Here is a 27,608-nt window from a genome sequence, read left to right as displayed (position 1 = left end):
AAATTAAGTTTTTTTAATGTGATATTTTAATTGTTTTAAACATGTTCAACCACCCTCGGAAAAAAAAAACACATTTAAAACAATTTGTTTAAAACAACAGCACTCGTTTCAAACATTTTGTTTTAAACATATCAACCCTTTGCCATTTTAATGTTATTTGCATTGACTAAATTACAATTTGTTGTTTAACCTCGAAACTGTTTTACGCAATATGTACGGTGCTCTCTGAAAGTACTTGCTCTCACAAACAGTTCTTTGCGATATGCATGTCATCAAGCGACAGATTCCAGCTTGGTCCATATATATATAAAAAATTATAGGAACGTTGCACGACGTTGATGCTCTCCGAAAGCGAAAAATAAGGTTTACTTCCTTCAAATCTAAAGTAAACTTTGCTATATTTAAAGGGAAAGGAAAACAGATAACACTTCCTCAAAGACAATGAGCTTAATTTATTATACAGCTTTTATACTTAAAGAAGAATCCAGTTAATGCGGTATAATAATGTATATTCAACACGTAACACATAACATAAAGTCTTTAAAACGTGCAGAAGATGATTAGTAACATTGTAGATCATTATTAGGTTGATTCAGATTATCATGCAGCAACAGTGAACAATCCAACTATCATTCGGTTTGACTAACAAAAATTCAGTTTGATTCACAATAATCAATTAAATAATTTCTTTACATTAAACTCATCCTTCGATAATAGCAATTTGTTTCATTTAATTCTCACTCAGGCTATATATATGTATATATATACAACAACATAATTAATACTTTGAAGTACGTACATTATTAGGTGATCAATATTTATTTTATGAACGTCATCTGTACTGATTACTGATCGTGCAAACATTACAGCTTGTGACTATTGTTGGCGCTAACATCAATCAGGGTCATGATTTAAACTTAATAATTTCTACTGGACGTCGAGATTTAGTGAGATCTCAATCTATTCGTATATCATATCAAAACGATTTATTATTTACTTAAAGTTTAGTTAGTACCCTTACTAGCAAACATGAAACGAGGACCAATTCATCGGCACTCCGGAAAAGTTTTAAGCACATATGCTAGTCGCTTTACAGCTCTTCTGTGAATTATAATTGTAATATATTTTACATTACTATATATTGTATATAATATTATAAGTTGTAATCAAACTGTTGAACGTAAATAAAGCTCCTACTAAAATGGTTTACTAACAATTATCTCATCAATAATACACTGTGTCCACAAAAACACTCCGTGATTTTGCTTGATTGTAAAAATGAAAACTTGTTGCAATATCTTTATAAATAACTGTTAAGAAATGCATTAACTCAAAACATTTTTTTCTTCTCTACAGGTTCTTACATTCACTCCTTGTTCACTACAGAGCAATAAATTCAAGATGGCGCTCGCCAAAACGCAACGCACCTGGTGTGCTTTGAAATTTCACTCAACAAAGAATGTTGAGTCTGTGCAACGTGCGTCGAGGCGCAAATTTGATGTGAAACCACTTTCAGATATGTCGGTTTTGAAGTGGTAAACAATATCGCAGGAGGTTTGCATCTGTGACAAGCGGAAAGGTCATTCTGGCCGATCACCAGTGCCGCAGCAAGTTGACTGCGTGAGAAAAACCTCTGTGCGGAGCGCCAAGAAACCTGTGCCCAGAGGTAGCCAAAAACTACAAGGTTCCAAGAAGCACGGTTAGCAAGGTGTTACGCAAACGCTTGCACTTTCATCCGTATAAATCGCAACTGATGCGAAAGTTGAAACCTGAAGACCATCCAAAGCGACTGCAGTTCTGATTGCATCTTCAGCAACTACTCGAAAATGACGAAACCTGATGTCCAAGATCATTTTCAGTGATGAAGCAAGCTTCCACCTGCATGGAAAGGTCAACATATACAATGTACGAAGATGGGGATCGGAGAGCACCACCACACTGGCATCGCAATATCCATTAGTTTATCAATGAGCTTCTGACAAACAGATGGATTGGTGGTGCTGGACGCAATGACCAAGTGTTTCTCCAGTGGCCTCCTAGGTCAACGGATCTTACGGTATGTGGATGATTTCTTCCTGTGGGGGTATGTCAAAGATATGGTGTGCGTATCAACTATGGAAGTTTTGAAAGAACGAGTCACAGAAGATATCAACACAATCGCTTCGAGGAGTGTGGAGTGAGCTTGATTACTGAATAATGTTTGTCGCGTAACATGTGGGGTCCATATAAAGTGCCTGTAATGAACATACAGCACATTAAACCTGATGTGTTCATATACCTTTAGAGAAAAAAATGAACACAAAATTCCAATTCCAAAAGGTTTTAATTTGATAACCAATTAAAATCACGGACACGCTGTTTTTGTAAACACGCTGTATAATAAATTTTTAGTTCTCTTTTCGTAATCAAAGTTAGTTTTAATTTATACTACATATCAAGAAAAATTACGGAAAAAGATAAGAAAACAGGCATTACGACCAGGATTAACTGTGCTATTTTTCCAAACGTTAAGCAAGAATTAGCAATTCAAGATAAATTTAAAAATTTATGAATGTCACGAACTTTTTACCGATAAATAAATGCGCACATATTGCGCACTAAAGCCGGTTCAGATATCGTAGGTAGGCCATACAAATAAAGTGCCAATATTACGAACAATTACTATGGCGCAGATTAGTTTTACGTGAACCAACTAAGTCTACACAAATAATAAAGATCTAACATAAAAAGATACAAATACAGTAACTTAAGAAGAAATATGATAAGGAATACATGTGACCCAACCAGATTTAATTTAATTGTCTTCAACAAGTCAGGATACAGAAAATATGCTACATTAGTTCCCCTCTGAATGACTAGAAGCCGAAGTATGAGTCGAAGAACACAAAGAAAACAGGTAGAGCCAAGGTGAAGGGAGAAACGTAAGAGAATACTGGCAATGCATAAACCGTCATGGATCCACAAGTGGCGTACTTGAAAAACCATCAAATACGCCACCAATGAGCCTATTTAATTCTTACCAATGACGGTCTTTTAAATTTGATCCTCGTCTCTGCCTGGTTTACTGAAAACGGGGGAAAAAACCCTGTGACGTCACACAGTTGGAAATTGTGACGTCACGCAAACAGACCCAGATCCTAGATTTTCATGCCACATGTCTTCATTTTAAAATTCCAACAGTATGTGGGGATTCAGATCAACTCAGTGTATTGCCTATTCCACAGTCTCCTTTTCCCTACCTGGAAAATAACGTCTTCAACTGATGGCGTATAATTTCTGTACGAATTAGCATCATTGGATTTCGACCTTGATAACCCAGTACATAAAGTATTAATTCCGCAACAATATGTATTTATTTTTTTAAATTGAAGTAACAAAATAATTCTGGCTTAAGAATCAACCATATTTCGACGAGAATTGTACAAGAAAATAGTAAATTTTCATCAAGGAACGAAAAAATCTTTTGACGACATATAAAATAATCATGTTTACAAAATGATAAATTTGGGATACACATTCAATGTATGTATCAGATGATGAAATAATTAATCCAATACGAAGAAATTAATGTAACAAAAACAGCTCCCTCCTCTGATCTGAGAGTTGTTCCGTCGGCCATCTCTTACTAGGAATCATAAATTTATACACTTAGTTCCATATCACCTTCCAAGTTAACTTCTTGGTTCCAATATTCTCAGCACTAGAAGAAGCGTACTCTTGTGTATCTTGTTAATTTTAGAATCTTTTCATACGTAGTATTTACTTATTTATTATTATTTTTTCTTATCGGATAACAGCAAATTGTTGTTTGTCTGCACCTGCTAGTCACCATAACCGAAGTCAAGACATAATTTGAAGGAGTCATTTGAATTGAGTTGATTTTGAGTTTAACGTCCCTTTCACCAGCAAGGCTATATGAGACGTGGACCTACTGATTAAGTTGGAATCCTAACAACCACATGGTTCCCGCCGGGAATCGAATCCGGGTCTTCCACACCTTGAAGGAGTCACGTGTAGCTCGTTAATTTTAGAATAATCTGAAACAGTCACGTTTATTACTTTTTAAAATCTTATATGGTTTGAAGTTCTTCATTATGGCGTCCGTTTTCAGTTCTAGTCAATAACTTGCAGACAATGTAAAACTTTTCAACGTGCTTCAGATGTTATCTGCAATATGCTATTACCGGAACATTCTGGATTTGGGTTCAGAGTCCCTATCAGTAGAAGGCTATGTGAGACGTGGTCCTACAACTTAACGTGGAATGCAAAGTATATGAGCATCCTCTGAGTATCGAATCCAGGTCTCTTGCGGCACAGGCGCGTACACTGTCCACATAGTCAGCAGGGAGCTCATTACCGGAACTTCTAAAAGTATTCTCGTCAGGTGCAATTTATATAATTGTCAGACACTTAAATCACTACAGAATATGAAAAGTGTTGAAAGCAACTATCAGCTCATTTAACAGCATTTTATAAAACTCTCGCATTACTTGCTTTTCTTGGGTTATTTATTTTTAAAAAAATCAATTAATTAAAATAGTGGGAAATACCATTAAGAGAAATCAATTCCCTTCTTCCCAACTACATTCATTATAAATGTAATAACTCTTACGCTGTTATTTCTTGCCTAGCAAAGGAAACTATTACAACTTAAATTATCGCCTTCTCTCATTGGTTTATGGAATAAAAGGATGTATCTGTTGAAATATATTATGATGTGTTATAAACCATTTTTTTTTTTTTTTTTTTTTTTTTTGTATTGTTCGTACTTAACCATTCAGTCGATCTATATTAATTGGAGTTGTTACATCGGATAGTAAAAGTAGTTTTGTCACTAAATGAAGACGATTTCCTTTGACCCACCTTTTCGTTTCGCGTATCAAGATGATTCGGAAATGGAACCAGGATATCTATGTTACCTTTAAAAATCTTAATTTTGCCAGTTGACGTAATTAAATTCAAAGTTAATAGAATTTTTAAAATATATTCTTATTATTATTATATTTAGGAGCGTCTATATGCAGTATGCGGCAAAACGAACAGTACTGAAATCACATCGTTGGCATTTATTTATTTATTTGTTGTACAACATAAAGAAACATATGAAATGTTGTCAACTAAATGCTACTCAACACACATTGTAAATTTAAAAGGAATCGCGCCTGTACATAATGTGTTTAAAATGTTGACCATTACGTCGCACACGTTCTTCATAGCGGTCCCGTAGATCGATGAACGTGTTGGTGAACACGGGTTGTTGGAAAGACAAAATAAAACAAAACCGAATCTTCACTCTTAATCCCAGAATAGTGGTAGGGGTTATCTGTTCGGAAAGTGTTTCCTTCAGCATACCCGATATGAGGCATCTGGAGCCGTGAGGTCAGGAGAGTGGGAAGGACATGGAAAACACGTTTCACGGGAAATCAAGCAATGTCCACTCTTGTGAGCACAAGGGTAAATGACTCACTTGCAGTGTGGACAGTAGCTCTCTGTCATGCTGCAACCACTGTTGTAACGGCAAATTTTTGGCGTGGGAAAAACCGTGTAAGTCATGAAAGAATGTGTCAATCAGGGTGGAAAAAAAATCATGATTTTTTTTTAAAAAAAATCATTTTTGTTGATTTTTTTGATTTAAATTGATTCTTTTTATTTAAATCGAATCTTTTCTCCTCGCATAATACAAGTTGCGAACTGAAGAAAAAGCATTAGGAATTAGTATTAAATGCTAATTATGCCATTTAAGTGAAAGTATTGGGGTTGAATTTTAAATTATCCCAAATCTTTAACCTATATCAATCCCAAACAACGTTTCTTAACCCTTTCAAATTATGGCTCTTTTTAAAGGTAAATTATACACCCTCCATTCCAAAAGAAATCGAACGTTTTAAAAAAACAAAAAAGCAATGTACATTTTGGAACAAATCATTTTTATTAATCAATGTATTCCCCTTCTGCATCGATACACATATTTGCACGCTCCAACAAGTTGTCAAACGACTTCTCCATGTCCTTTATTGGAATGGTCTTTAGGACGGCGGTCGTCGCCTTCTCAATGGCATCAATCGATGCGTGCCACTTTCCTTTCATCGCCAAATGCAGTTTCGGGAACAGATAGAAATCGCACAAGCGAGATCTGGTGAATAGGGCGGATGATGCAACCGAATAATGTGATTTTTGACCAAAAATTCAGTTACAAGTCGCGAACGATGTAATGGTGCATTATCGTCCAAAAGAGTCCAACTGCCGATTTCGCGATATTCGGGCCGAATACGACGAATTCTTGCCAGCAAACGCTTCATGACGCCCAAGTAAAACTCTCCAGTGACTGTCTGGTCGGGCTGAACAAATTCTTTGTGGATAATTCCTTTTGAATCGTAAAAACAAATCAGCATCACCTTAACTTTTGACTTCACCAAGCGACTTTTTTTGGGTGTTCCTTCATCCGGCGCTCTCCATTCAGCACTTTGCCGCTTTGTTTCGGGCTCATATTCAAAACACCACGTCTCGTCCCCAGTTACAATCGATTTCAAGAAGTTTCGATCCTGCCGAGCACTTTTAACGATGTCTTTGCAATGCGCAATTCGATCAACTTTTTGGTCTTCGGTGAGTTTGTGTGGTACAAACCGCGAATTAACCTTCTTAAGGCCCAAAACTTCGGTCAAAATGCGGTATGCGGTTGTTTGAGGAATGCCTAATTCCATTTCAATAACTTTCACCGACGATTTTTTGTTATGTTTGATGAATTCACGCACTTTTTCGATGTTTTCTTCCGATAATCCGGTTCTGGGAGGGCCTGATCTTTCGTCATCATCCAGCGTCTCTCTACCCGATTTGAATCGCCTGAACCACTCGTAAACTTGCGTACGGGATAGACACTCATCACCATATGCATTTTGTAGCATTTGGTGCGTTTCACTAAAAGTTTTACCCAGTTTAACTCAAAACTCAATTGCAGTTCGTTGTTTAAAACTCATTTTTCGACCGATGTACACAACACACTGACAGTTGAAACGCAATAACTTTGTTGCCGTGCATCCAAATGTCATGACATTTATACCAGTTGTCAATGAGGGACTACGCCATCTACCGGTAAAATATTACAACAGATGGCACTAGTGGTACTATTTGTTTTCGAAAGTTCGGTTTCTTTTGGAATGGAGGGTGTAGACTTTCAGTCAAGCAGATCATGGTACATACACCACTCTCTTTAGAATAGAACAGCTTTTGAAACGGTAACATTCACAGTTCCCTATCCGGTCCCTGAAGCAGGAAATTTTGAGAGTAATCGGCATTTTTTTTCTTTTTTTAAATTTTGATCCCCTCTGTATTTCCCATGTTAATGCACAGACCTCAAAATCAACTGGGAAATACTAATGGGTGTACTAAATGTGTGTACAAAATTTCAAGCTTCTATCTTGAGTAAGTAGTAAGGGTGAGGAAATTATTTAACAATGAGCTAAGAACATTCCCACAATGCCCCAGATGACCCGGATGTAATATAAAAATTTCGTCAGACATCCGTATTTATCCTAGGATCATGATTTGTACATTATTCTCTTCACAATAAAACAAATTTTCAAACGGTACCCTTCAAATGTCTCCATCATGTATCTGGGGCGGGTAAATCACGAAAAAAGGAATTTTATGTTAAAAATATCTTTTAAAAAATATCTCTGTGGACCCCTTCCCCTGTTTTAAAGCAGAGATCTGAAACAAATCTGAAAAATACTGAGGGGTCCACTGAGTAAATGTGCAAAATTTCAATCTTGTAGGTGCAAAAGTACACCCGCGAAAAATAATATTCCCAAAATACCCCAGATTCCCGTATAAAACAGGATCTCAGGTAACAGTTTCCTGAGACATCCCTATTTATCCTAGGAGCATAGTACGTACATTTTCTTCAGAATAGAACAGCCTTTCAAACGGCACCATTCATATGTCTCCATCTGAGGCGTGAAAATCACGAAAAAAGCTATTTTTTGTTTAAAAATATTCTTTTTTAAAAACATTTTTGTCCCTCCGGACCCTGCTGTTTCCACGCAGAGATCTGAAAACATCTGAAAATTATAAAGGGGTGCACTGAACGAGTGTGCAAAATTTCAGTCTACTGAATGCAAAATGTAACCCGCCAAAAAATAATAATAATACGCATAGCAAAAAATATCTTTTTAGATTTATGACGTCATCACACACTATGCCTCAACGCAGAAAGGCGTGAAAGAATATGTAACGTGTTCTAAAATGCCTCCAGTCTTCAAGAAAACGATAAAAAGCCTTATTGGTACTTTTTTAATCGAATAATGAAGGTTCAACCCTATCACCTAAAAATAGTTGATATAATTTAAAAGGTTAAGCATTAAGGAAAAAGTACAGCAACGTTTATCAAAATGACACTTTTTTTTTTTTTTTTAAGTTACTGATATTTGTCAGGGGCCTATTTTTAAAAGCTCAGAACTAGCTTGCGGCATGAAATACATAATATTTCGCCAAAAGTTATAAAATTAACAAAAAAAATTTTTTGGAGGGGGGATAGGACCCCTCTAAATACGCCCTATTGTCTGGGAACAAACAGGCACGTACAAAAAAGAATTTTCGTCTTAAATGTCGATGGTGATTTCACCGTTGGAATAGTTAACGATTTTAAAACCCAAACCCAATGTTACGAAAAGAAGAAAGCAGGATTGTTCCGTAACCTGTTCAAAACGGGATTTTCCCTAATCATCCTCTGCATGACACTTGTTTTCATACTATACCGTACATTTGAGTTTCATTATATTATGATTATTAACTTCCGTAATCGAAATAACAGAAAAGAAACGGTATTTTACTTATTTTCACTTTAAATTAATTTATTTCGGAATTCCATTTAAATCAACGACTTTTATTTAAAAAATCAAATGATTTAAATCAGACTGATTTAAATCAATCCACCCTGGTGTCAATCAACTGTCGATTGCTGTAGAGATCAAGATACACATGGCTTTCATCACTGAGCCATGCTGTTCTGCTCATGAAATCTTCATCTTCATATGCTATAGGTCCATAACAATACAGTAGACAAGCGCTTATCTGCAGTGAGATGCTGCCCCACACCGTATGAACGAAAATAGTGCTCCATAATAAACACCTCCTCTGCTGTGAGTAACATTATCTTTACGCCAATACGCTGCTGAAGTCGTCTGCTGTGAATTTTACTGGGCGCAGCCATATTGGTTACAAACAATCGGTTGCTAAGGTGGTTGTCAATGCAGTTTCAATGGCGTTGTATGTGGCAGCTGTGTGTCTTCGTGGAAATAATTTGCTAATTTATTCTTCATTTTTTTGTTAGCGGGTGTCCATTCTTTGCTTGGCACTGGTAAAGTTGAAATGCGTCACCAGAAATAATTAAATAATTTAAAATGTATAACTCTGTAACTATCCTATATAATGTCCTAATGTTATCGGAATTATTTTCTTTGCGTCTAACACAAACGACGTACAGATTTGTAACATGCCAGCATATACATATATTAAAATTCATAAGGAGAACACGTACCAATTTACTCTGAGTGGTCACTTCATGTAACACTACATTTATGATGATTAAGGGCAGCTTGAAGCTCGAGCGCATGTAAGGATGCATCTGTAGGGAGCGGCGGATCAGTGAAGTTGGGTATGCGTGAAAGAAAGACAGGTACGAAAAGCGTACACTAGCCAGGGCTAGTAGTCACTACAAGTGGATTTGCATTTCAATTTCTTAGTAACCATGGCACATTTTTAACGCTGTTTCTATGTTCTCCCTCTACATAAATAATTTTCTTGCACAGAAGTGTTTTCGTAGATTAGATAAATTTTACACATAAATTTACAAATAATGATCCCGTATTTTTCATGCGTACTTAGCGTAGAACGATAGGATGGAGTAATTATATTTTATGTCAAACGGGATGAGACAAATTAACAAATTCGGTTTAAACTTTACTATATTGCCTGTACTATACTCTTACCAAAATTCATATGCGGTAAGGTACGGTTAGGTTAGGTTGTGATTACTTAAATACGGTTGTCCTACATATGTATATGTGTAATGCCGATTTACCAATTTTAAAATCATCCGTTGCCTGCAAATTTCAATTGTATCAAGACTTTCAAATTTGTACACATATATGTAGTCACAAAGGTAAAATTGTTATCGAACTTACGCTGGTGAGGATCGGAAAGAGCGGAGGCAGGCGAGTATCACACTCAATGCTGGGGCAGGCACTGTTCGAAGATTATAGTATGCCTTTAAGCGTGTGATTTAATTATCAGTTTACTAAGAAACGATTTTTCAGTGTTCTGAGTATTAATATGTATTAAACAGCGAAATTAGCCTAAACATGTCACAAACAACAACAAGAAGAAGATAGAGCAAGGGAGCTTTGGAAAAATATGTGTATTTTAATTTCTTTCTGGCAGAATATGCAAGGAAAGAAAGTGTTCTTCAAAAAGATTGAGATATATCTGTTCGGCCAATAAGTAATTAATCACTATATCACTTGTACAGTGTGGCTTTGTTTTTGTTTCTCTTTAGTATGTTATATAGTACAATATTTCTAATTTCATTCTTGGGAAAACAAAAACACATTGCATGTACCTCTTAAACTGTTATGGTTATATATGAAAACGAAACAAACCATTTTCATAGGCGAGTACCATGTAAATTTCTTCATATAACCCGCTCGAAGCTGGTTTGTTTGTAACCAGCTAGCTGAACAGGAAGCGGAAATGACGTTTACTTCACCAGCGTATTGCACACTACGCTAGTCTACACACAACTGAATACACATGTAGCGCTTATAGCTCATACCACAGTGCAGTTGCGCGCCATGCATACGCGAATTTTAGGACTGTTTGTTTTGCCGCATAATGTATTATACTTATATTTAATAAAATTCAAGTTAAAGTTCTGCGTTCTACCGTGCAAGATTATTAACAAGAAGAAGTTACTGGGTGCCAAATCAGGACTGTACGGTGTGTGACCCATCAATTCGATTTTTTTAGTGTTCCAATAGTCGGTTGTTAGACGAGATGAATGTGAGCTCGCATTGTCTTGATAATGAATGATCCGACGGCGCTTGTTTGTTTTCCGTATTTGACCGAAGACCTCCGGCAACCAAATTGTTGTGTACCATTCACAGTTGACCGTTCCTCTAAAGGCACAGTTGCCACATGACCAGTTTTTCCGAAAAAACAGGCGACTATTTGTTTCGATGTGCTTCGAGAGCGAATAACTTTTGTTGGATTTGATTCATCTTGAAACACCCATACAGTCGAGTGCTGTTTACGTTCCAGCATATCCATGATTCGCTTACCAGTTATTACCTGACCAGGATATTAGTGCGGTTTTACACGGAGGGCGCTGGTGTTGTGTTTACATCAGTTTCTTGGCAAGCGCGGTGGGGACAGGGGAGCGGAGAGCGTCACTGTGCAGGTATCAAACGATTTCCAAAAGTTGCAGTTTACATGTTATAAGTAGCCTAATCTGTTTCGCTTAATAAAGAATGCCATAAATTATATAGTTGTTCTTGAATGCAGGAATGGTTATTCCTGCAGTAATGCAGATGTATTGTGGATAATGGCACACGCATGGAAATTAACAAGTTAAGAACAAAATAGCACACCGTGTATTAAGCAGATTGTATAAAAATTGATTACGTTTTATTTGATTTCATTATAAAACAGGTAAAACCTGTAAAACGCAGCAATGAGATGTCAATGACTAAAAGATTAATTAAGGGTTAATAGCTTAGATACTTGCGCAATATCTTGTAACTGTAAACTTAATTCAAGTTAAGGCTCGCGATGCTTGTGTTTGTTTTAAATGTATGTTTATCGATTGACAAATTTTTTTTCGAGTTTTAGCCAAAGAAGAATTCCGATACGTTTCCACTCGAGAACTGTGGAAGTCCTCTCCGTTGGTCTATTGGCTAGCAAATGTGCCATTGTTGTACGTGGTTCTGGGTTGAAATCGCAGTGAGAGCCCAACAATCTTTCACTTTCATTAATCATCTGTCTCCTCTAGCATAAAGAGCATAATCACGGGACGTTAAACTAAAGAAATTTCATTTCATTTTTTCGATGAATGTGAACCCTTTGGGGGAAAAGGAAGTAAGGAAGAATCTTTTCCTTAATTTTTTTAAAGGGCTATGGGATTGGATAGCTTGTCTTTCGTGATTGACTTGTAAAACATGATTACAATGCATCTTTCTTTTAGGATTATTATCGTAATCCAGCCTTTTGGTAAATGTGGAATAAAAGTATTGATAAAACATCAGCGTATGGGTAATGTAAGCGTAAATATCATTGCTTCAACACACTACAAATTCACAACTTGTATTTATGAGTAAAGAAATTCCCTTTGAACTCCCTCTGAATTTCTTTCAGACTCTAGGTCTCAGGTGACAAAGAATTAATTCTACTATCTGTTTTCATACACAATATAATTTTGAAACTTGGGAGCCTAGTGTTATCTTTGTGTCTGTAATACATAACCATTGGTCGATTGACTTCAGAGGACTGAGTTTAGCCCGTAAACATAATATGCATATAGTTCAAACATATCAGATGTACGGTCTTGTTTAACAAATTCTGTCCTTCTCCCTCCTCTATCTGAAAAGCCCTGTATTGTTGTGCACATATGAAATTCAAAGACAAAGGCAATCAATTGTCTTTAAACAGTTGTATTTTTATTTCAAATGTAAGTACAGAGTGTCTACTAAAATTCCAAAATGAAATTTCGTGACCTTTTCTTTACCAAATCATAAAATTTCCTAGCATTTTCAAGAGCGAATTTGGGTGCGAATTAGGCCGAATTTTCATCCATGCTATAGAAACGTACTTTACTCGCGATTTGGTAGCGTCTAAAGCCGACGATAGACATTTTTGGTAGTGAAATTTGACGTTTTATATAACAAAATTTTTCAAAATGTACTTACATTTGTATAGTTAAAAAAGTCGTGACCCAAAAGCTAAATTTCGTGACTTTCGTGACCGATAGACACCCTGAAGTACTAAAATGTGTTACGTATGATTGTAAGAGGTTGGGCGCTTTTTTTGTTTGCTTTTAATACTGAACTTGGTACCTAACATTGGCACTCATTATCATCTTCATGATTTGATGTAAGAAGCGGCCGCATGAATTCCGGCCAATTGTTTCATCACCGGTATTTTTGAGCAATGAGATAACAGTGGAAGACAAACTTCGTTCTTCAAACTTGATCCTTTGAAGAACTTATGCAAGTGGTTTTGTTATTCAAATACACATCTATTCACTCTAATCAGTTTCAGAAGTAGCATTAATTTTATAATAACATAATGCCTGTAAGAGTTAACCTGAAAATGTATTTTGTATTTATTTTTTAATACGTAATTCATTTTTTTCTGAATTTCACTGGGGCTATCAAGAATCTTCAATTGTCAAGCACCCCATTTTAAACTTTAATCGGTCCCCTACCGCCCCCAATGCAACATTGAGTATATTTCTTTTAAGTAAATTTTTCAAAACATGGCAGAAATACTGGATTTTTAAATTCCCAAACCATGCTAAATAATGACAAGTTAGATATAAGAGAAAGTTATCTTTATGTACCATCTTAATCAGGGGCGGATCCAAATCTCCTTCGGAGGCGGTTACATTATCAGTTTTCTCTGATCGAACTTTTGCAGCACACCCGAAAATGATTTCAATGCAAATGTGTTACTCAAAACACTGTCAATCGATCGGAGATCACATGGTTCAAATTGGTCGCAATTTCGAAGACGTCTTATCTCAAAACTGCACAACAGAACTCGCTTTAAACAATGAAAGTGCAGTTGCCAAAGTATAAGTTTGATTCACAAAGATGAACTTCAAGGTTTTGTCAATAGAAGAAGTAGGAATTCCTTACGCTCGAATGCTACGAAGTTCTCAGTGTTCCTTTGTACAACAACGAGGTTAGTTTATTCGCAAGTTATTGCTAAATTAATATGGAAAGTATATATATATATATATATATATATATATATATATATATATATATATATATATATATATATATATATATATATATATATATTTTTTTTTAGTCCCTTAAAATAATTTCCATAACTTTTGAAACTGTGTTTGTCTTAACTTGAAGATATGCGTGAACTGGTTTATTATGAAAAGAACATATATAACTGTGATAGATTAATTACAGGTAATCCGGTTAGAAACACTGTTGTTTGTATTTTAGTTCCAAAACCAGCCGCCCGCACTCGTTCGCTGGTCAGGTAATACAATCTTATATACGTCTTTTGAAGCACCCCCATTGTATTTATTGAGCATTTATGTGCACCAATCGACACGAGTTTCTTTTTGAGTTTTTGTCAATAGTCCAGTCCCTGTCCATAAGACCCGTAGGAATTTTGAGGTGGACTAAGTTTCTCTTCAGATCTAAGTAAGACACGTCTCAGTGATGGAAAAAATCTTGGGTGATCATCTGGCAACCCGGGCATAAGTTGGCAAATTGGAAATTCAATATGGCGGCCATGCGAAAATGCCATATTTACCTAAAACACGAATATCTCATCATTAAATGAAGCTAGAAACTTCATTCTTGTACCGAATTCAAGATAATGAACACTGTAATCAAGAAACATTCGTAACGTCGAAACATAGTGCCGCCATTTTTAAATATGGCAGCAGGTTTTTCGAAATTTCGATTTTTTTCGTACACTATTATCATTTATTCGAAGATAACTACGAAACTATAAGAGATACTATAAACATACCTCAAATAATCGGGATAGAGCATAATGAGAGCTTTCCAACGGTACCAATATCTTTTCTCTATCTTTAAATTTGACGGAGTTATTGAAATTTTGGTAGCTCAAGGTGTTTGGCTTCAGATTAAGTTAAGAAAGGTTAAGCGCTAAAGCAAAACTATCCATGATTTTTCTGCACACGTTTTGATGCTGATAAATTACTCTAAGATCTTACAGTGAGATTTCTAGGTAAAAGTGCAAATGGTTAATAATAATAATAATAATAAATCGTGGTTGCTAAAATAATAATTCAACAATTTCAGTAGAAAAAAGCAATATAATTAAAAGTGATATAAAGTCAGTACACTAATACAAATAATAATAAAAGCACCATATTTATAATATAACAAAGCTTTATGAAATTACTTGGTTTTGGTTTTCTTACAATCCTGTGATGAAATATTTTGATGGGTCTTGTTGAAGGCAACTAATTAAATGTTATTAATAAGTTCGTTGCATATTTTGTCTACATGGATTGAGTTACAGTTCGTAACGTTACCGATTATTACAAATCATTTTGCACTTACAGAAGGTCGTAAACTAACATTTTTTTAAAGGCATTTGCATTGTCTTGTAGAACAGCTCTTGCAAGTACATGTTCGAATAACATCTTCTGGTAGCTCATTAATGCTAGTATCCGGTGTGAGCGATAAATCATCTGCATTGTATGTCCATCCAAAATCCGTTGGATCTAATGGTTCTTCTGCGCCTAACACTGTAGAATACGAATATACCATGTAAAAGGATCTTTTCAGGTGACCCTGTAATGACGAACTGGTGCAAGGTAATTCCTGTAAGCTATGAAGACTACTTTGATTCATAATTTCAAATCGGAGAGTGTCAAATGTCTTAGATCTTGAGCCTGATTTTACAACCCTGACCAAATATTCTTCAGCAAGTTCCAAGCACTCAGCACTTGGAGGAAGACTTCGTCCAAATTTGCACAGATACTTTTCCGGTTCAGCCTTAAGAGCGGATATTGTTACCTATCTTACTGGTAACATCAGACCCTGTAAGAAAGTGTGCTGCAAGAAGTGCATCTGTTGCTGCACCTATTTCGTTGACAAGTGTGTGAGTTGGTATAATATCGGATCTCGATTTTCGCATCCATAATTCTGAAAGTCCATTTTCATATAGGATCTTGTAAAAATGAATCAGTAAAACAAACACATCTGTGTCATTTGAGAGCACTACAACGCGTTTCATCCCATGCTTAACCGCATGGAAAACGTGAGGGATAATGCGTATGTCAGCCTCCTCAACAGCTACTTTGAGAGTTCCTGATATTTCCGTGAATCTCTTATCTTTGATTGATACAGCTGGAGTAGGACCACCGTCAAGCAAGACGCCACTGAGAATAGTTTCCCAATCTCGATTTATTGTAACTGTCTTCAAAAATTCAGCCAGAGCAGCCTGAATCAAAACTTTGTTCTCAGATGATGCCCAAAATCTGTCCATCTGTACAGGAAGTGTTGTGGTAGTGCTTATTGATGTCAATGGTAGTGGCTGTACAGAAGATCTTCTTTCCCTCTCAGCACTTTTGATTGATGTTGGAAGATAGCTATCAAACACATAGTCGACACGGCTGAATTTGCAGGCATTATTTACAATGGTGTCAAGTGATGTGAACAAGTCTTTAAATGTGACATTTCCTTTAACTTTCAGTCTTCGAAACTGGTTCATTACATCAACTACAACACAGGTTTCGAGAGGATCATTTTTTCTGGAAATTTATGGCCGTGGCATCTAATCTTTTTATCAAAATATTCATAAGCTGAGACTTTGAGGGTTTCGTAGAGGCGCCGTTCTCATCTTGTAAGGGTGAAGGTGAAATATCATAACTAATAATTTCTGCCATCGACAATCCTCTCTCCTTGGCAATTTCTACTTTTCTTTGAACCAGTAATTGATCCCTAATAACGCTTCTCACAGTTTTCTTTTTCATCTGCATGCTAGGTTGTGTTATACTTCGAAATATGGGAAGATTTTGTCTGTGAATGGGTGCCATCAGTGATTTCGAGCGAGATATATACCTTTCCTGTCGGAATGTGGCAAAAGCTTCTTCGGCAGTCATCAAAAATTGTAAAAGTTTCTTAGCACTCGATTCCGGGACACACTCATTGGTTAGAAGGTTGTGAAGCTTCACTTCGCCATTCACAATATATGGATTTTTCTGCTCTCAATGTACTGGAACATGTTTTGGATGCTTTCTTCCATTTTATTTCTGAGCCTTCCCGTTAATTCATGATGCATTTTTAACTCATAATCACACGGTATAACATTAAGAACAGACTGAAATGTTTTTCGTATGAGCAGTACTTCATGGTAAGTAAGCTCCCATTCTGCAATATATTCCTTCCTTTTTGTTTGGCCAAATCCGTCCAGCTGATTTTTGAGAACGATTTATTGTCTGTTCGAAAGCCATGTCAATACCCACAGCGTTAAATTTTCCACTTGTCCTTCGTACAACAAAATGTCCTTGTTTGAACTTGTTATATATTGCAGGATGACGTGTTTCAAGATTCAGTATTTGCTCAAAGAATAGTGAACCCCATCTCAAATAGTTTATTCTGTCAAATACCTGAAAAACTGGAAGGATATATTTTAGTGTTTGAAGATAGAGACTCCAATTACCTTCTCTGTCAGCTCTTATGAGATTCTTTAAAAGACTTATTAGATGTAAGAACCCCTCAAGGAATTGACACTGCTCAGACATCCTCATCTGCTCTTCAGTGAAAACATTTAAAGCTTCCAAAACTTCCTGTGATGCTGCAATCAGCTCTTTAAACTTTGCTTGCGCATCTTCTGTTGTTGAGTGATTCATAGCAGTAAGAACGTCTGCAACTCTTGTAGATAACTGATAATCATCGTCAGAAGTATGCAAAAATGCTTTCCACTTTAATCTCTCCACAACTTCTACTAACATTAACATTCCTTTGAGTGACCTTACATAATTACTCCCTTGAAGGACACTTTCAGCAACTTTAACACCAAACACGTGATTTTCGATGAGAACATTTTCTAATCCACTCCCATTTATGTACTTACCATACAAGAAAGTAAAATTTTGGTCATATGAAAAGATCCCAAGAGCAGCACTAGGTTTGGAAATTCATTTGAAACTAACCGAATTTCTGCTGCAATATGAAAAACGCCTTCATCACATGAAATTGGCAGAGCTGGTTGATCGAGAACTGAAAGCAAGCTTTGAAAGTTTTTCATACATTAATATACAGTATCATAAGATGTTGCTGGATAAGGCAAAATAGGGAGAAAAACAACTTGTTGTAGTGGAACATCAGCTTCTGAAATAACAGCATGAATTCCAGACCATGTCAATGTTTTTTTGTTTGTCAATCCTCCAACAGCATGCAACATAGTTATCACTACCTCTTCTTTCTTGATCTTATCACACGGCAAAGTGTAAGCATCTTCAATGATTTTAAGATCCTGTGGAATGTTCAGCGGTGTTGATGGTTTCTGGTAATCTCTAATGTTGACATGGTAAAAGGACACCAGTTCGTTTTCTGAGTTTGTTAAGAGCTACTTCAGATAGTGGTGGCTTACTAGGATTTACACTTGGAGTTTTGTGGAATAATACCATAACAGTATCATGCGTACCCTGTAAACCGGAAAGGCTTGCCTCTTCGTGGTCAAAGTTATCCATAGCACCTACAGTAAAGTTACTACTGACAAAATGACTTGGAAGTGCAAGGTTCTGTGAGCATGCCATCATAGTGTATTGTGCAAGATTATGACGAGATTCCATAACTTCATTATAGCTGACTGATAACCCAGCTTTATTGAATAATGTTATCAGCTGTTTGCTCTTACATTTTCATGAATTGAATGGCCAGTCATTAAATGCAAAGGGGTTTTCCTTTTTCCCTTATGAACATTATAAAACATTATCTGGAAAAGGACTTTAACTCGATTTGTTATAGGAGTTTCTCTTCTATCGTTGTTGTCTTCAATTTCACTGCATTCTGCTTCTTCTTCGTCTGAGTTCATAAATGCTTGACTGTTATCATTGATGTGAGAAAACAGTGTCAATTTATCCACGTTGAATACATGAGAGAAAAAGTCAATTAGCGGTTGGGGAATAGGTGTTGTCTTCCATGATTTTTCTAGTTGATTCGCATCTCCAAATTCATTGTCTAGGTTGAAGTCTGTTTCCAGAAGTGATTTTCTAATTAGCTTTCCAGCCTCTCCGACAGAAGAAACAGAACGTAGTTTGTCAGCTATTTCATCAATAGTGAGGTTTGATGAATAAACAAGTTGGGACTGGTTTCTTTGTAGTGGTTGGCAAAATTCAATAGTATCACCAAATATATTTTTCATGTATAGTTTGACCTCTTTGTTAGTAATTAAATTCTCTCCAAATTGCTTGTTGACATAATCACGAATCTCAGAAAGGGTTAGGCCATAGCCATTATTTAGAATGTTCTGAAAAAGTAGTCGACTATCCTCCATTAATTGACTTTTTATTTTTTTGGGTTGATTCTCTTTTTGTTGACTTTGCTTTTTATATTTTTGAAGGTACGCTTCCAAACAAAGTTTGTGGTAGTATAAATCTGCTCAAAATACAGCGGATTGATCTTCAAGATCACAAGTTCTCGTGTACACGTCATCTTGGAAGTACAAAGTTGCTGCAAGGAATAATTTAGCACGATTCGTTTCACTTATTCGATATTTTTCTTTGATATTATTGTGTTTCAAATTTCCACAAATGATACATGGAAGACTGGCAGAATCCACCTTAGGAGATGGAGTGTTACGAGACAGTACGTCCCCTCTTAATCTTTTTATATCTTGATGTTGACGAATCTTCCATGACGTCTTCCTTTGGTTCTACTTGTAGATTGGCTTCGTTCTCTAGCTTCTTCTTCAGCAAACGATTTTTATGAGTATAGTTTTTGTAACACTCATTTGAACAATGATATTTGAACTCAAAATCTCGTCCAAGGACACTGATTCGCTGGAAGGTCTCATCTTGCCATATTTCAGCTGCATCCAAGACTTTTTGTCTTCCTTCTATTGTAGTTGTGGTTTGCTCTTTATTCTTATGCTTTTGGCATATGATGCATTTGGAACCATCCACTTCTGTTCGGCTTCCGCTTCCACGGCCTAATTGTAGGCCAACAGGATGTTCATAATCATTCATTTCAATAAATGGGTCAGCTGAGTACTAAAAAAAAAAAAAAAAAAAGAAAGAAAAGAAAAGAAAAAGAAACAAAATGTCAATGCCTATATTTAACGTGTAGGTGGGTTAAACACTTGAACATTACACCAAAATCACGCGTTTAAAATTTACTTTGGTAGGTGAAAATTCAAGGAATATTTTAATTAAGATGCGGATTTAATTACAATAATGTCCCGTATTGAATAGTGATAAAATTATTAAAGAAATTCCTTAGTTAGTAATATAAACCAAGATTTTGCAACACTGCTTGTTGCAAACATTGAGACAAAGGCTTTGAAGTAAGAACAACAACAATCGTTCATGTAATCAAAACGAAACTTGATTACTTTTATTTGAAAAACTTATTTCTTTTACAACACGCAGAAAATATATCAAAAAAGCCTTTCCACTGACTTAAATAAACTACCTCTTCCACTCGAAATTTATAGATCTTAGTCGTACTTTTCTGGCACAGTCTACATAAAAATAAGGCGATGCCTGTTTTTAATTATTATTTTGGATGAAAATCATGAGGAGATTGGCTTCACCTTACTAAATTTAATCTGAAGCCAAACACCTTGAGCTACTAAAATTTCAATAATTCCGTCAAATTTAAAGATAGAGAAAAGATATTGGTACCGTTGGAAAGCTCTCATTATGCTCTATCCCGATTATTTGAGGTATGTTTATGGTATCTCTTATAGTTTCGTAGTTATCTTCGAATAAATGATAATAATGTACGAAAAAAATCGAAATTTCGAAAAACCTGCTGCCATATTTAAAAATGGCGGCTCTATGTTTCGACGTTACGAATGTTTCTTGATTACAGTGCTCATTATCTTGAATTCGGTACAAGAATGAAGTTTCTAGCTTCATTTAATGATGAGATATTCGTGTTTTAGGTAAATATGGCATTTACGCATGGCCGCCATATTGAATTTCCAATTTGCCAACTTATGCCCGGGTTGCCAGATGATCACCCAAGATTTTTTCCATCACTGAGACGTGTCTTACTTGGATCTGAAGAGAAACTTAGTCCACCTCAAAATTCCTACGGGTCTTATGGACAGGGTCTGTATTACAAATTATGTGGGATCCAACGAGAACAAACCCTTCTCACAACTAAATGATCATGTAATATTTTATATATGCTGGTGGAACTAACGGCTAGGGTTGCCTCAATCTCACAGCATGTCACGTGACGATCTTGCAGTATTAGGTTTCGCACAGCATCAATGTTTTCTTGAATAACAACGGATTCTGGACGACCTTCGCGAGTTTCGTCAGTGGCAAAGAATGGGGGCTTCATCGCCAAATGTGGAAGTAAGTTGATCGATGCACTCTTGTCTTGATAATCCACGTCGAAAATCGTAATAAATCATCGCACGAAAATTTTCACGAGTTAATTCCCTTTTTCTGTTGTCACGCAATCTTCAAGTCAACGTAAACAAATAAAGCTATTAACAAAACATTTGAAGTACGTTATGGTCAACAATGTCAAACTTTTCTATGCAAACAAAAAAATGCGCCTGACTACAATCAGTGTCGCCAAGGCTCAAAATATAAATAGTGGCCCTCGTATATCTGATGAAAAGTAACGCAAAATGTAGTATATCATCGATTATTGGTCTTGTGTTATAATTTTAAATTTTTATACTGTTTTCCGGTAATTTGTTATACACAGAAATTGTGACGGAAATCCAATACATAATTTTTCGTATAGGCGAAATAACATTCAAATTCGAAGACTAAAAAATATGACAGGGACGGGAGGCGAATGCAGCTCTCCGACATACCATGCAGGTGTGTCAACCGGTCCGCTACCTACTTCTTCCCAGGCTAATTACCCGGCGACCTCGGGAATGAGATTGAGTAGCGTGGTGGTTGTCGGATCGGCATGGTCAGCCAGAGACCCGGGTTCGATTTTCCTACCCACTGTACTTTTTCTGCTTAGCCCTAATTTTTACTTATGCAATGTAATTTCCGTGAATTTCAACGACGCAAGGAAGAGTCATTTACGATATTCGGACTAAAAACACAACTACAACATCCCGTATCGCAAACAGGAAAAGTATTTCCTATCCAAATCAACTATCGTAATAGCCTACTAAAATATGAAAAGACGAAAGGGAGCAACCATTTAACGCCTCTATCTTAAAAACAAATTCATGCCACCTACCTGGAGAAGATTTCTTGACGTTCTTCGAGGGTGATGGAGGTTTTATCGGGTTTGATGGTCCTCGGGTCAGCTTGGCTTTCATACGAATCAGGTCACTGAGCATTAACATTTTGCCTGTAGTCTTCTCCACTTTTTCTCTTACTGCCAACAAAGTCATTGGCGAAAGTAAAAGATCTTCTACCATTTTAACTTCCTCCTTGGAAAGTTTTTTATGCGAAGAGCCTCCGGTGGGCTTCGTGGCCAAATGCTGAGGAAGAAAGAAAAGTACATGTTTTGTTTAATTTATAAATGACTATTTCAGTTAACCTACGAGGGCAATTTCGGAAGCAAGTAAGGAAGAATACAAAGCTCAGTTTGGTTGTCAATGACAAACACATATACAGAACTGATCTTACATTAATATTCCACATAAGACATAGATCTTACATTAATATTCCACATAAGTCATTCAATTTGCGACACTTGTAACGTCTTACAAAATTTAAAATTTCTAAAAAAAAAACTGCCGCCTAGGAATTAAGCCCTCCTTTAAACACCTCTTGAACTGCATTGTTATCGTCGAAGCGGTGACACGCAAACCACTGTCCCATTGCCTGAAGAGATGATAATCGCTCGACATCAAATATGGAATTTACGGGACATGATCAAAAGCATCTTAAAAGAACTATTGCAGAGGACCTTGCATAAGTTCAGCGGTATGTAAGCGGACATTACGAAGGGAAGTCATAAAGTTTTAATTATTACTTTGAAACAAATAAAGTTACTTATCTAATTTTTTAAAGTTACTTGTCTAATTTAGCATTGAGGCTATATGAAAAAGACCCACAGCTCCCACTGGGAACCGAACCCGAGTCTTCTAAGCAGACGGTGCATATGCTAACCATATAGCTAAGAGGGATTTCTGAAATATAAGTGTCTATGTAAAGTGGTATGTATGCGAAAGGATAATTGTGACAATCGCTTCTACGCACTTATCATTACACGTTTAAATGACACAAATCAATTCCGTATTATAATTTGATTAGGCCAGAACATTTTTTTTTCCTTTCTTCACTGCCATTCAAACAACTCCTAGCGCAGGTAACGGAAGGCCAAGTTTCGTGGGCAATGGATTCCATTCCTTTCTGTGAACGCTGAGCACTTAACAGTAAGAACTTTCCGAGCAACTGCTCAAACATCCTACTTTTATCGTCAAAGTATTCAGTTGTAGAGATGGGTAATAAGCCTAAGCCAAACTCTACAGCAGACTTTTTTCTTTTAAGAGAACAACAAAAATCGCTACTACAACAAACCAGGTTCCAAATTTCAAAATTTTTCGAAGCAAAGAGAGAACTTTTTGTTTAAAGACAGGTACGCGTGTTAACACCAAGACAGACCTTAGCAGTTTCATCGCAGACTTTACCAGATACAACTGAGAGTTTCTCTCTGAGTACATACACACACATAAAAGGACTTATTTTTTAATGTAATTCATATCCACCAACATGTGCTAGTTAGGGGTTCACTGTGGTGTTTTGTATAAGGGTCAACTCGCGTGAGTACTTTTTGTTTATCCCCTTCGCTCAATGTACGCAATACGTTGTTTAATATTTTCATCTTTTTAAAAACAAAAACCTATTACAGCGAAAAGTGAACCTGGTATGTTGTGAGTGGCACTGGTCGAAGTTCGAAAGATGTCGATGAACGTCTAGACACAGCAAGTCTACACATGAAAACAAAATAAGTGCACGTGTTTAAATGGAGAGACCAGTTGAAATTCATTAAGATCTAATTCACCTAACACAAAATCCCATATGAAACACCGAGTAGGAGAAGGGAAGCAGAGCTCTAGGTTTTAGATGAAAGCCTTAATTTATGTTCTGTGACGAGGCCACTGAGTGACTAGTGAAGATGCAGACGTCGGGGTGTAAAGCAAGAACTCCAACCAATGAAGTGTGACGGAAGCACTGTAATATAGGGAAGAGCGGAGTAACTTAAGATTTGGTGGCATAATCGTGGATTTAACACGAAAACAAATAGCTTGGTGGAAAAAACTGGAGATCAGCTGCGCTGACAAGGTAGGTAAAGTAGTTATGGTGTCCTTCCCTCCCATTATGATTCAGTACCAGAGCATTTTAGCAGATGCCATCCATTGATATATTTACTCAATTTCACCATCGGATCGGGAGTACGGTAATATTACTGTTTGATTCTCCGTTCCTATACGGTGTAACATCGCTCAACTTATATTTTGTAACCACAAACTACTGTATATCAAAGTGACTTTAAAAAAAAAAAAAAAAAAAAAAAAAAAATATATATATATATATATATATATATATATATATATATATATATATATATATATATATATATTGAAGGACTTTTAATACATTTTGACTTCTTTATACTTTGAATTGTTAATTCGCTATCATGTACTAAGACATTGTTTTATATAATTTTATGAAAAGATATCAGCGTAAGAAACGTCCTGGTATCAAGTCATAATATTAATCATAATATTCATATTTTTTATTGTATCACGAAATTGAAATTTCAATTTGGATTATGAAAGAATTCAGGACTACTAATTGGTATAAGCCAAATACTTGATAAGCACTTTCATAAACAGAAAGGTTATGGATTATCAATTGTAAATGTTATTGTACGAGCAAGATTTTAATTTATTATCCAACTTCGAGTAATTCTGTTAGTAACAAACGAAGGTTGCTAAGAATAATTATGTAATTATCCAGCTGTTTAGCATCATACAAACAAGAATAGCGTGTGTTACACGTGTATAATTCATCAGTAATATTTTGATAGAATATACTACATGTAAATCAGGCATCCTGGCAATCCCCAACAAAAGTAATAAGCAACTAAAAGAAATTCTAAAGAAAGAAGCTATTAAATTCTATAGATACCTATCGTTAATTAGATAATTAACGCTAAAGTTAGGTAATCTTTCACTAAACATCTGTCTAAAAGAAACGTTGCAGGAGCTGATTCTCATTATTGACATGAATAATGTTAATTGCATACGACATTATAATTAGCACTGAGATTATTCAGTATTTGTATTTGATAAAACTGAATAATAATTTGAATGTGTATATTTATAGATATATTTAGTCATATAATGAATATTATATGCAAATTTACGAATGTTAAGGTTCACAAGTGCACTTCTGTCCTGCTTTATCTTTCCTATAATTTAAATTCTCCATCCATGTTTGCAAGTAAATCATGATTTTAAAAGTAATTCAGAAAATCTATTACAGAATTCTGTAATTTCTGGACTTTTAGAGTTCCAAGCTTTCGGCTCTCCCCTGGAGTCTTGGTCACGGAGGTTAAAAACAGGAAGAAAAAGAACAGAAACATCAAGGAATAAAAAGGAACGGACTTAGCTCCCAAGGGAAGAGCTGTGCTTGTACAAAATATACTTTGTCAAGTACGTCAGCGATCTGCAGATGAGGTTAAAGAGAACTCTGCAGCAGAATGATAGTTACAATTCCTAAGCGTGGTATTGCAACATCTCAATTCGACATACCACTAATAACAATGGAAATACGCAAATCTGTTCCTTTTCATTCCATGATGTTTTTTTTTTCTTTCTTTCTTTTTTTTCTTTGTTTTTAACCTCCGTGACCAAGACTCCAGGGACTCTTGGGACTCCAAGCTTGGAACTCTAAAAGTTAAGGAACTTTAGAAATCCTTAAGTAGAATGATAGCTTGTAATTCCTGAGCATGGTTTTGCTATATCTCATTTAATTAATTTTTCAATTAAAATTCTTCTTTCATAATATCTAATGGTAATAAACAAATTTCAGTTTATATTGTAAAATCTGTTCGCTACTGTTTAGTTGTAGTAAGATAAATTCAAACCTCAATGGGTGTCAGAAATTATTCAAGAATTTGTATTGTAAAAGTTCAGATCAATTGTATTATTTCTTTTCTTTTCCGGAAATCAATTTCACTTCAATTTAAAGAAAACAAAAATATTTACCAGAAAGATTAAACTGTTCAGAAAATCAGAGAACTGTAATGTACGGGTATAGATTAAATTTCTTATCAACATTCGCAAGTGGAACCCTTACATAATGAACGTAATTAAGCTATAATTCAGCTATTATTAATAATTTCCGAATAAGTCTATGGCAAAATTCTGTCCGAAAGAAATTTGTCAATTTTCTTTTTACTTATTGTTGACTATTTTAAACTGTTATTTCGTACAGTAAGTTATTAATCAGTACCCCTTTTTTTAAATAATTAAAACTTCATTGCTGTTCTGTTTTCAAACCAAATTTTTGTGTAACTTGTTATTTATGCAAAGTAGATTTAAATTCCTTACACCTCCAAGGAATTACGCTTTTATCTTGACATTATCAATATTTTGGAATTACCTGAACTGATCAACACAGTCACAATTAAGTTAACCTATTTTGGGATATCTATCTTTCTTTTTTAAATTGGAGTTCTATTACGTCATTCGGCAACTGGATTTTTATCCAAAAATTCACCTGCTTCTTCAAGTGGTAGTCAGTACAGTCTATCCCACAAAAACTGCATTAGCGAGAAAATTTTCTTTCAGCCTCGCAGCGTGTGACCACTCTCTGGACGTTAGGTAATATAGCTTCTTTAAAATTCTAATTAGCTGCGCACCTACTTTCTCTTACACAATTTAGGGGGAAAAGTAGGACATTGAAATCTGTATATTATTAGTGTTATTACTTTTAAATCTGTTTTTGGCCTCTCGGGAATCCCTATTGAATACTAGACTTTGAAACATGGAGTTCGTGCCCCGTGGTGTTGATTTCAGATTTCCATGATTTAGTTCGCTATCGCATTGCACCGGTATCATATTTTGGAACAAATCATAATCTGACAATTTATACATATATATCTGGCAAACTCAGAATGACAAAAAAATAATTATTTTTAAATGTTGTTGACTTTTTTTTATATTTAAATTATTTTTTTTTTTTATTGAAATCAAATCTTTTACCTCGTATAATACAAGCAGTGAACTGAAGAAAATACATTAGAAATTAGTATCAAATGTTAATTATGCCATTTAAGTGAAAGTATTGGGGTTCAAGTCTGAATTAATCTGCAATCGTTAACCTATTTCAATCCCAAACAATGTTTCTTAAACATCAAGGAAAAAGTACAGCAACGTTTACCGACCTTTTTTTTTTTTCAGGAAAGCTACTGATATTTGATAAGGATATTTAAAAAAATCAGAACTAGCTTGCGGCACGAAATACTTATAAAATACATATATTTCGCCTAAAGTTATAAAATTTAAAAAAGTTTGGGAGAGGGAGTCAGAACTCCCTAAATACGCCCCTATTATCTGGGAACAAATGGACACACACACACAAGAATTTTCGTCCTAAACGTCGACAGTAACTTCCCCGTTGGAATAGTTAACGATTTAAAAAACCCTAGATCACGAAG

At 35.6% G+C, this 27,608-nt stretch overlaps 1 protein-coding gene across 1 annotated transcript in view; it reads right to left on the bottom strand.

The window, feature by feature from the left end:
- The window catches only part of MESR4 (misexpression suppressor of ras 4), a 96,666-nt gene that overhangs the window by 52,843 nt on the left and 16,215 nt on the right, over positions 1-27,608 (bottom strand). Inside the window, exon 3 of the mRNA XM_081770580.1 lies at positions 22,167-22,413. Within this exon, the coding sequence (XP_081626706.1) occupies positions 22,167-22,413 (247 nt within the window). The remainder of the gene's footprint in view (positions 1-22,166; positions 22,414-27,608) is intronic.

The sequence above is a fragment of the Thermobia domestica genome, chromosome 9 (genome assembly GCF_964235325.1).
Source record: "Thermobia domestica chromosome 9, izTheDome1.hap1.1, whole genome shotgun sequence".
In the NCBI taxonomy this organism is placed as follows: domain Eukaryota; kingdom Metazoa; phylum Arthropoda; class Insecta; order Zygentoma; family Lepismatidae; genus Thermobia; species Thermobia domestica.
This window is presented reverse-complemented; position numbering and strand designations above follow the sequence as displayed.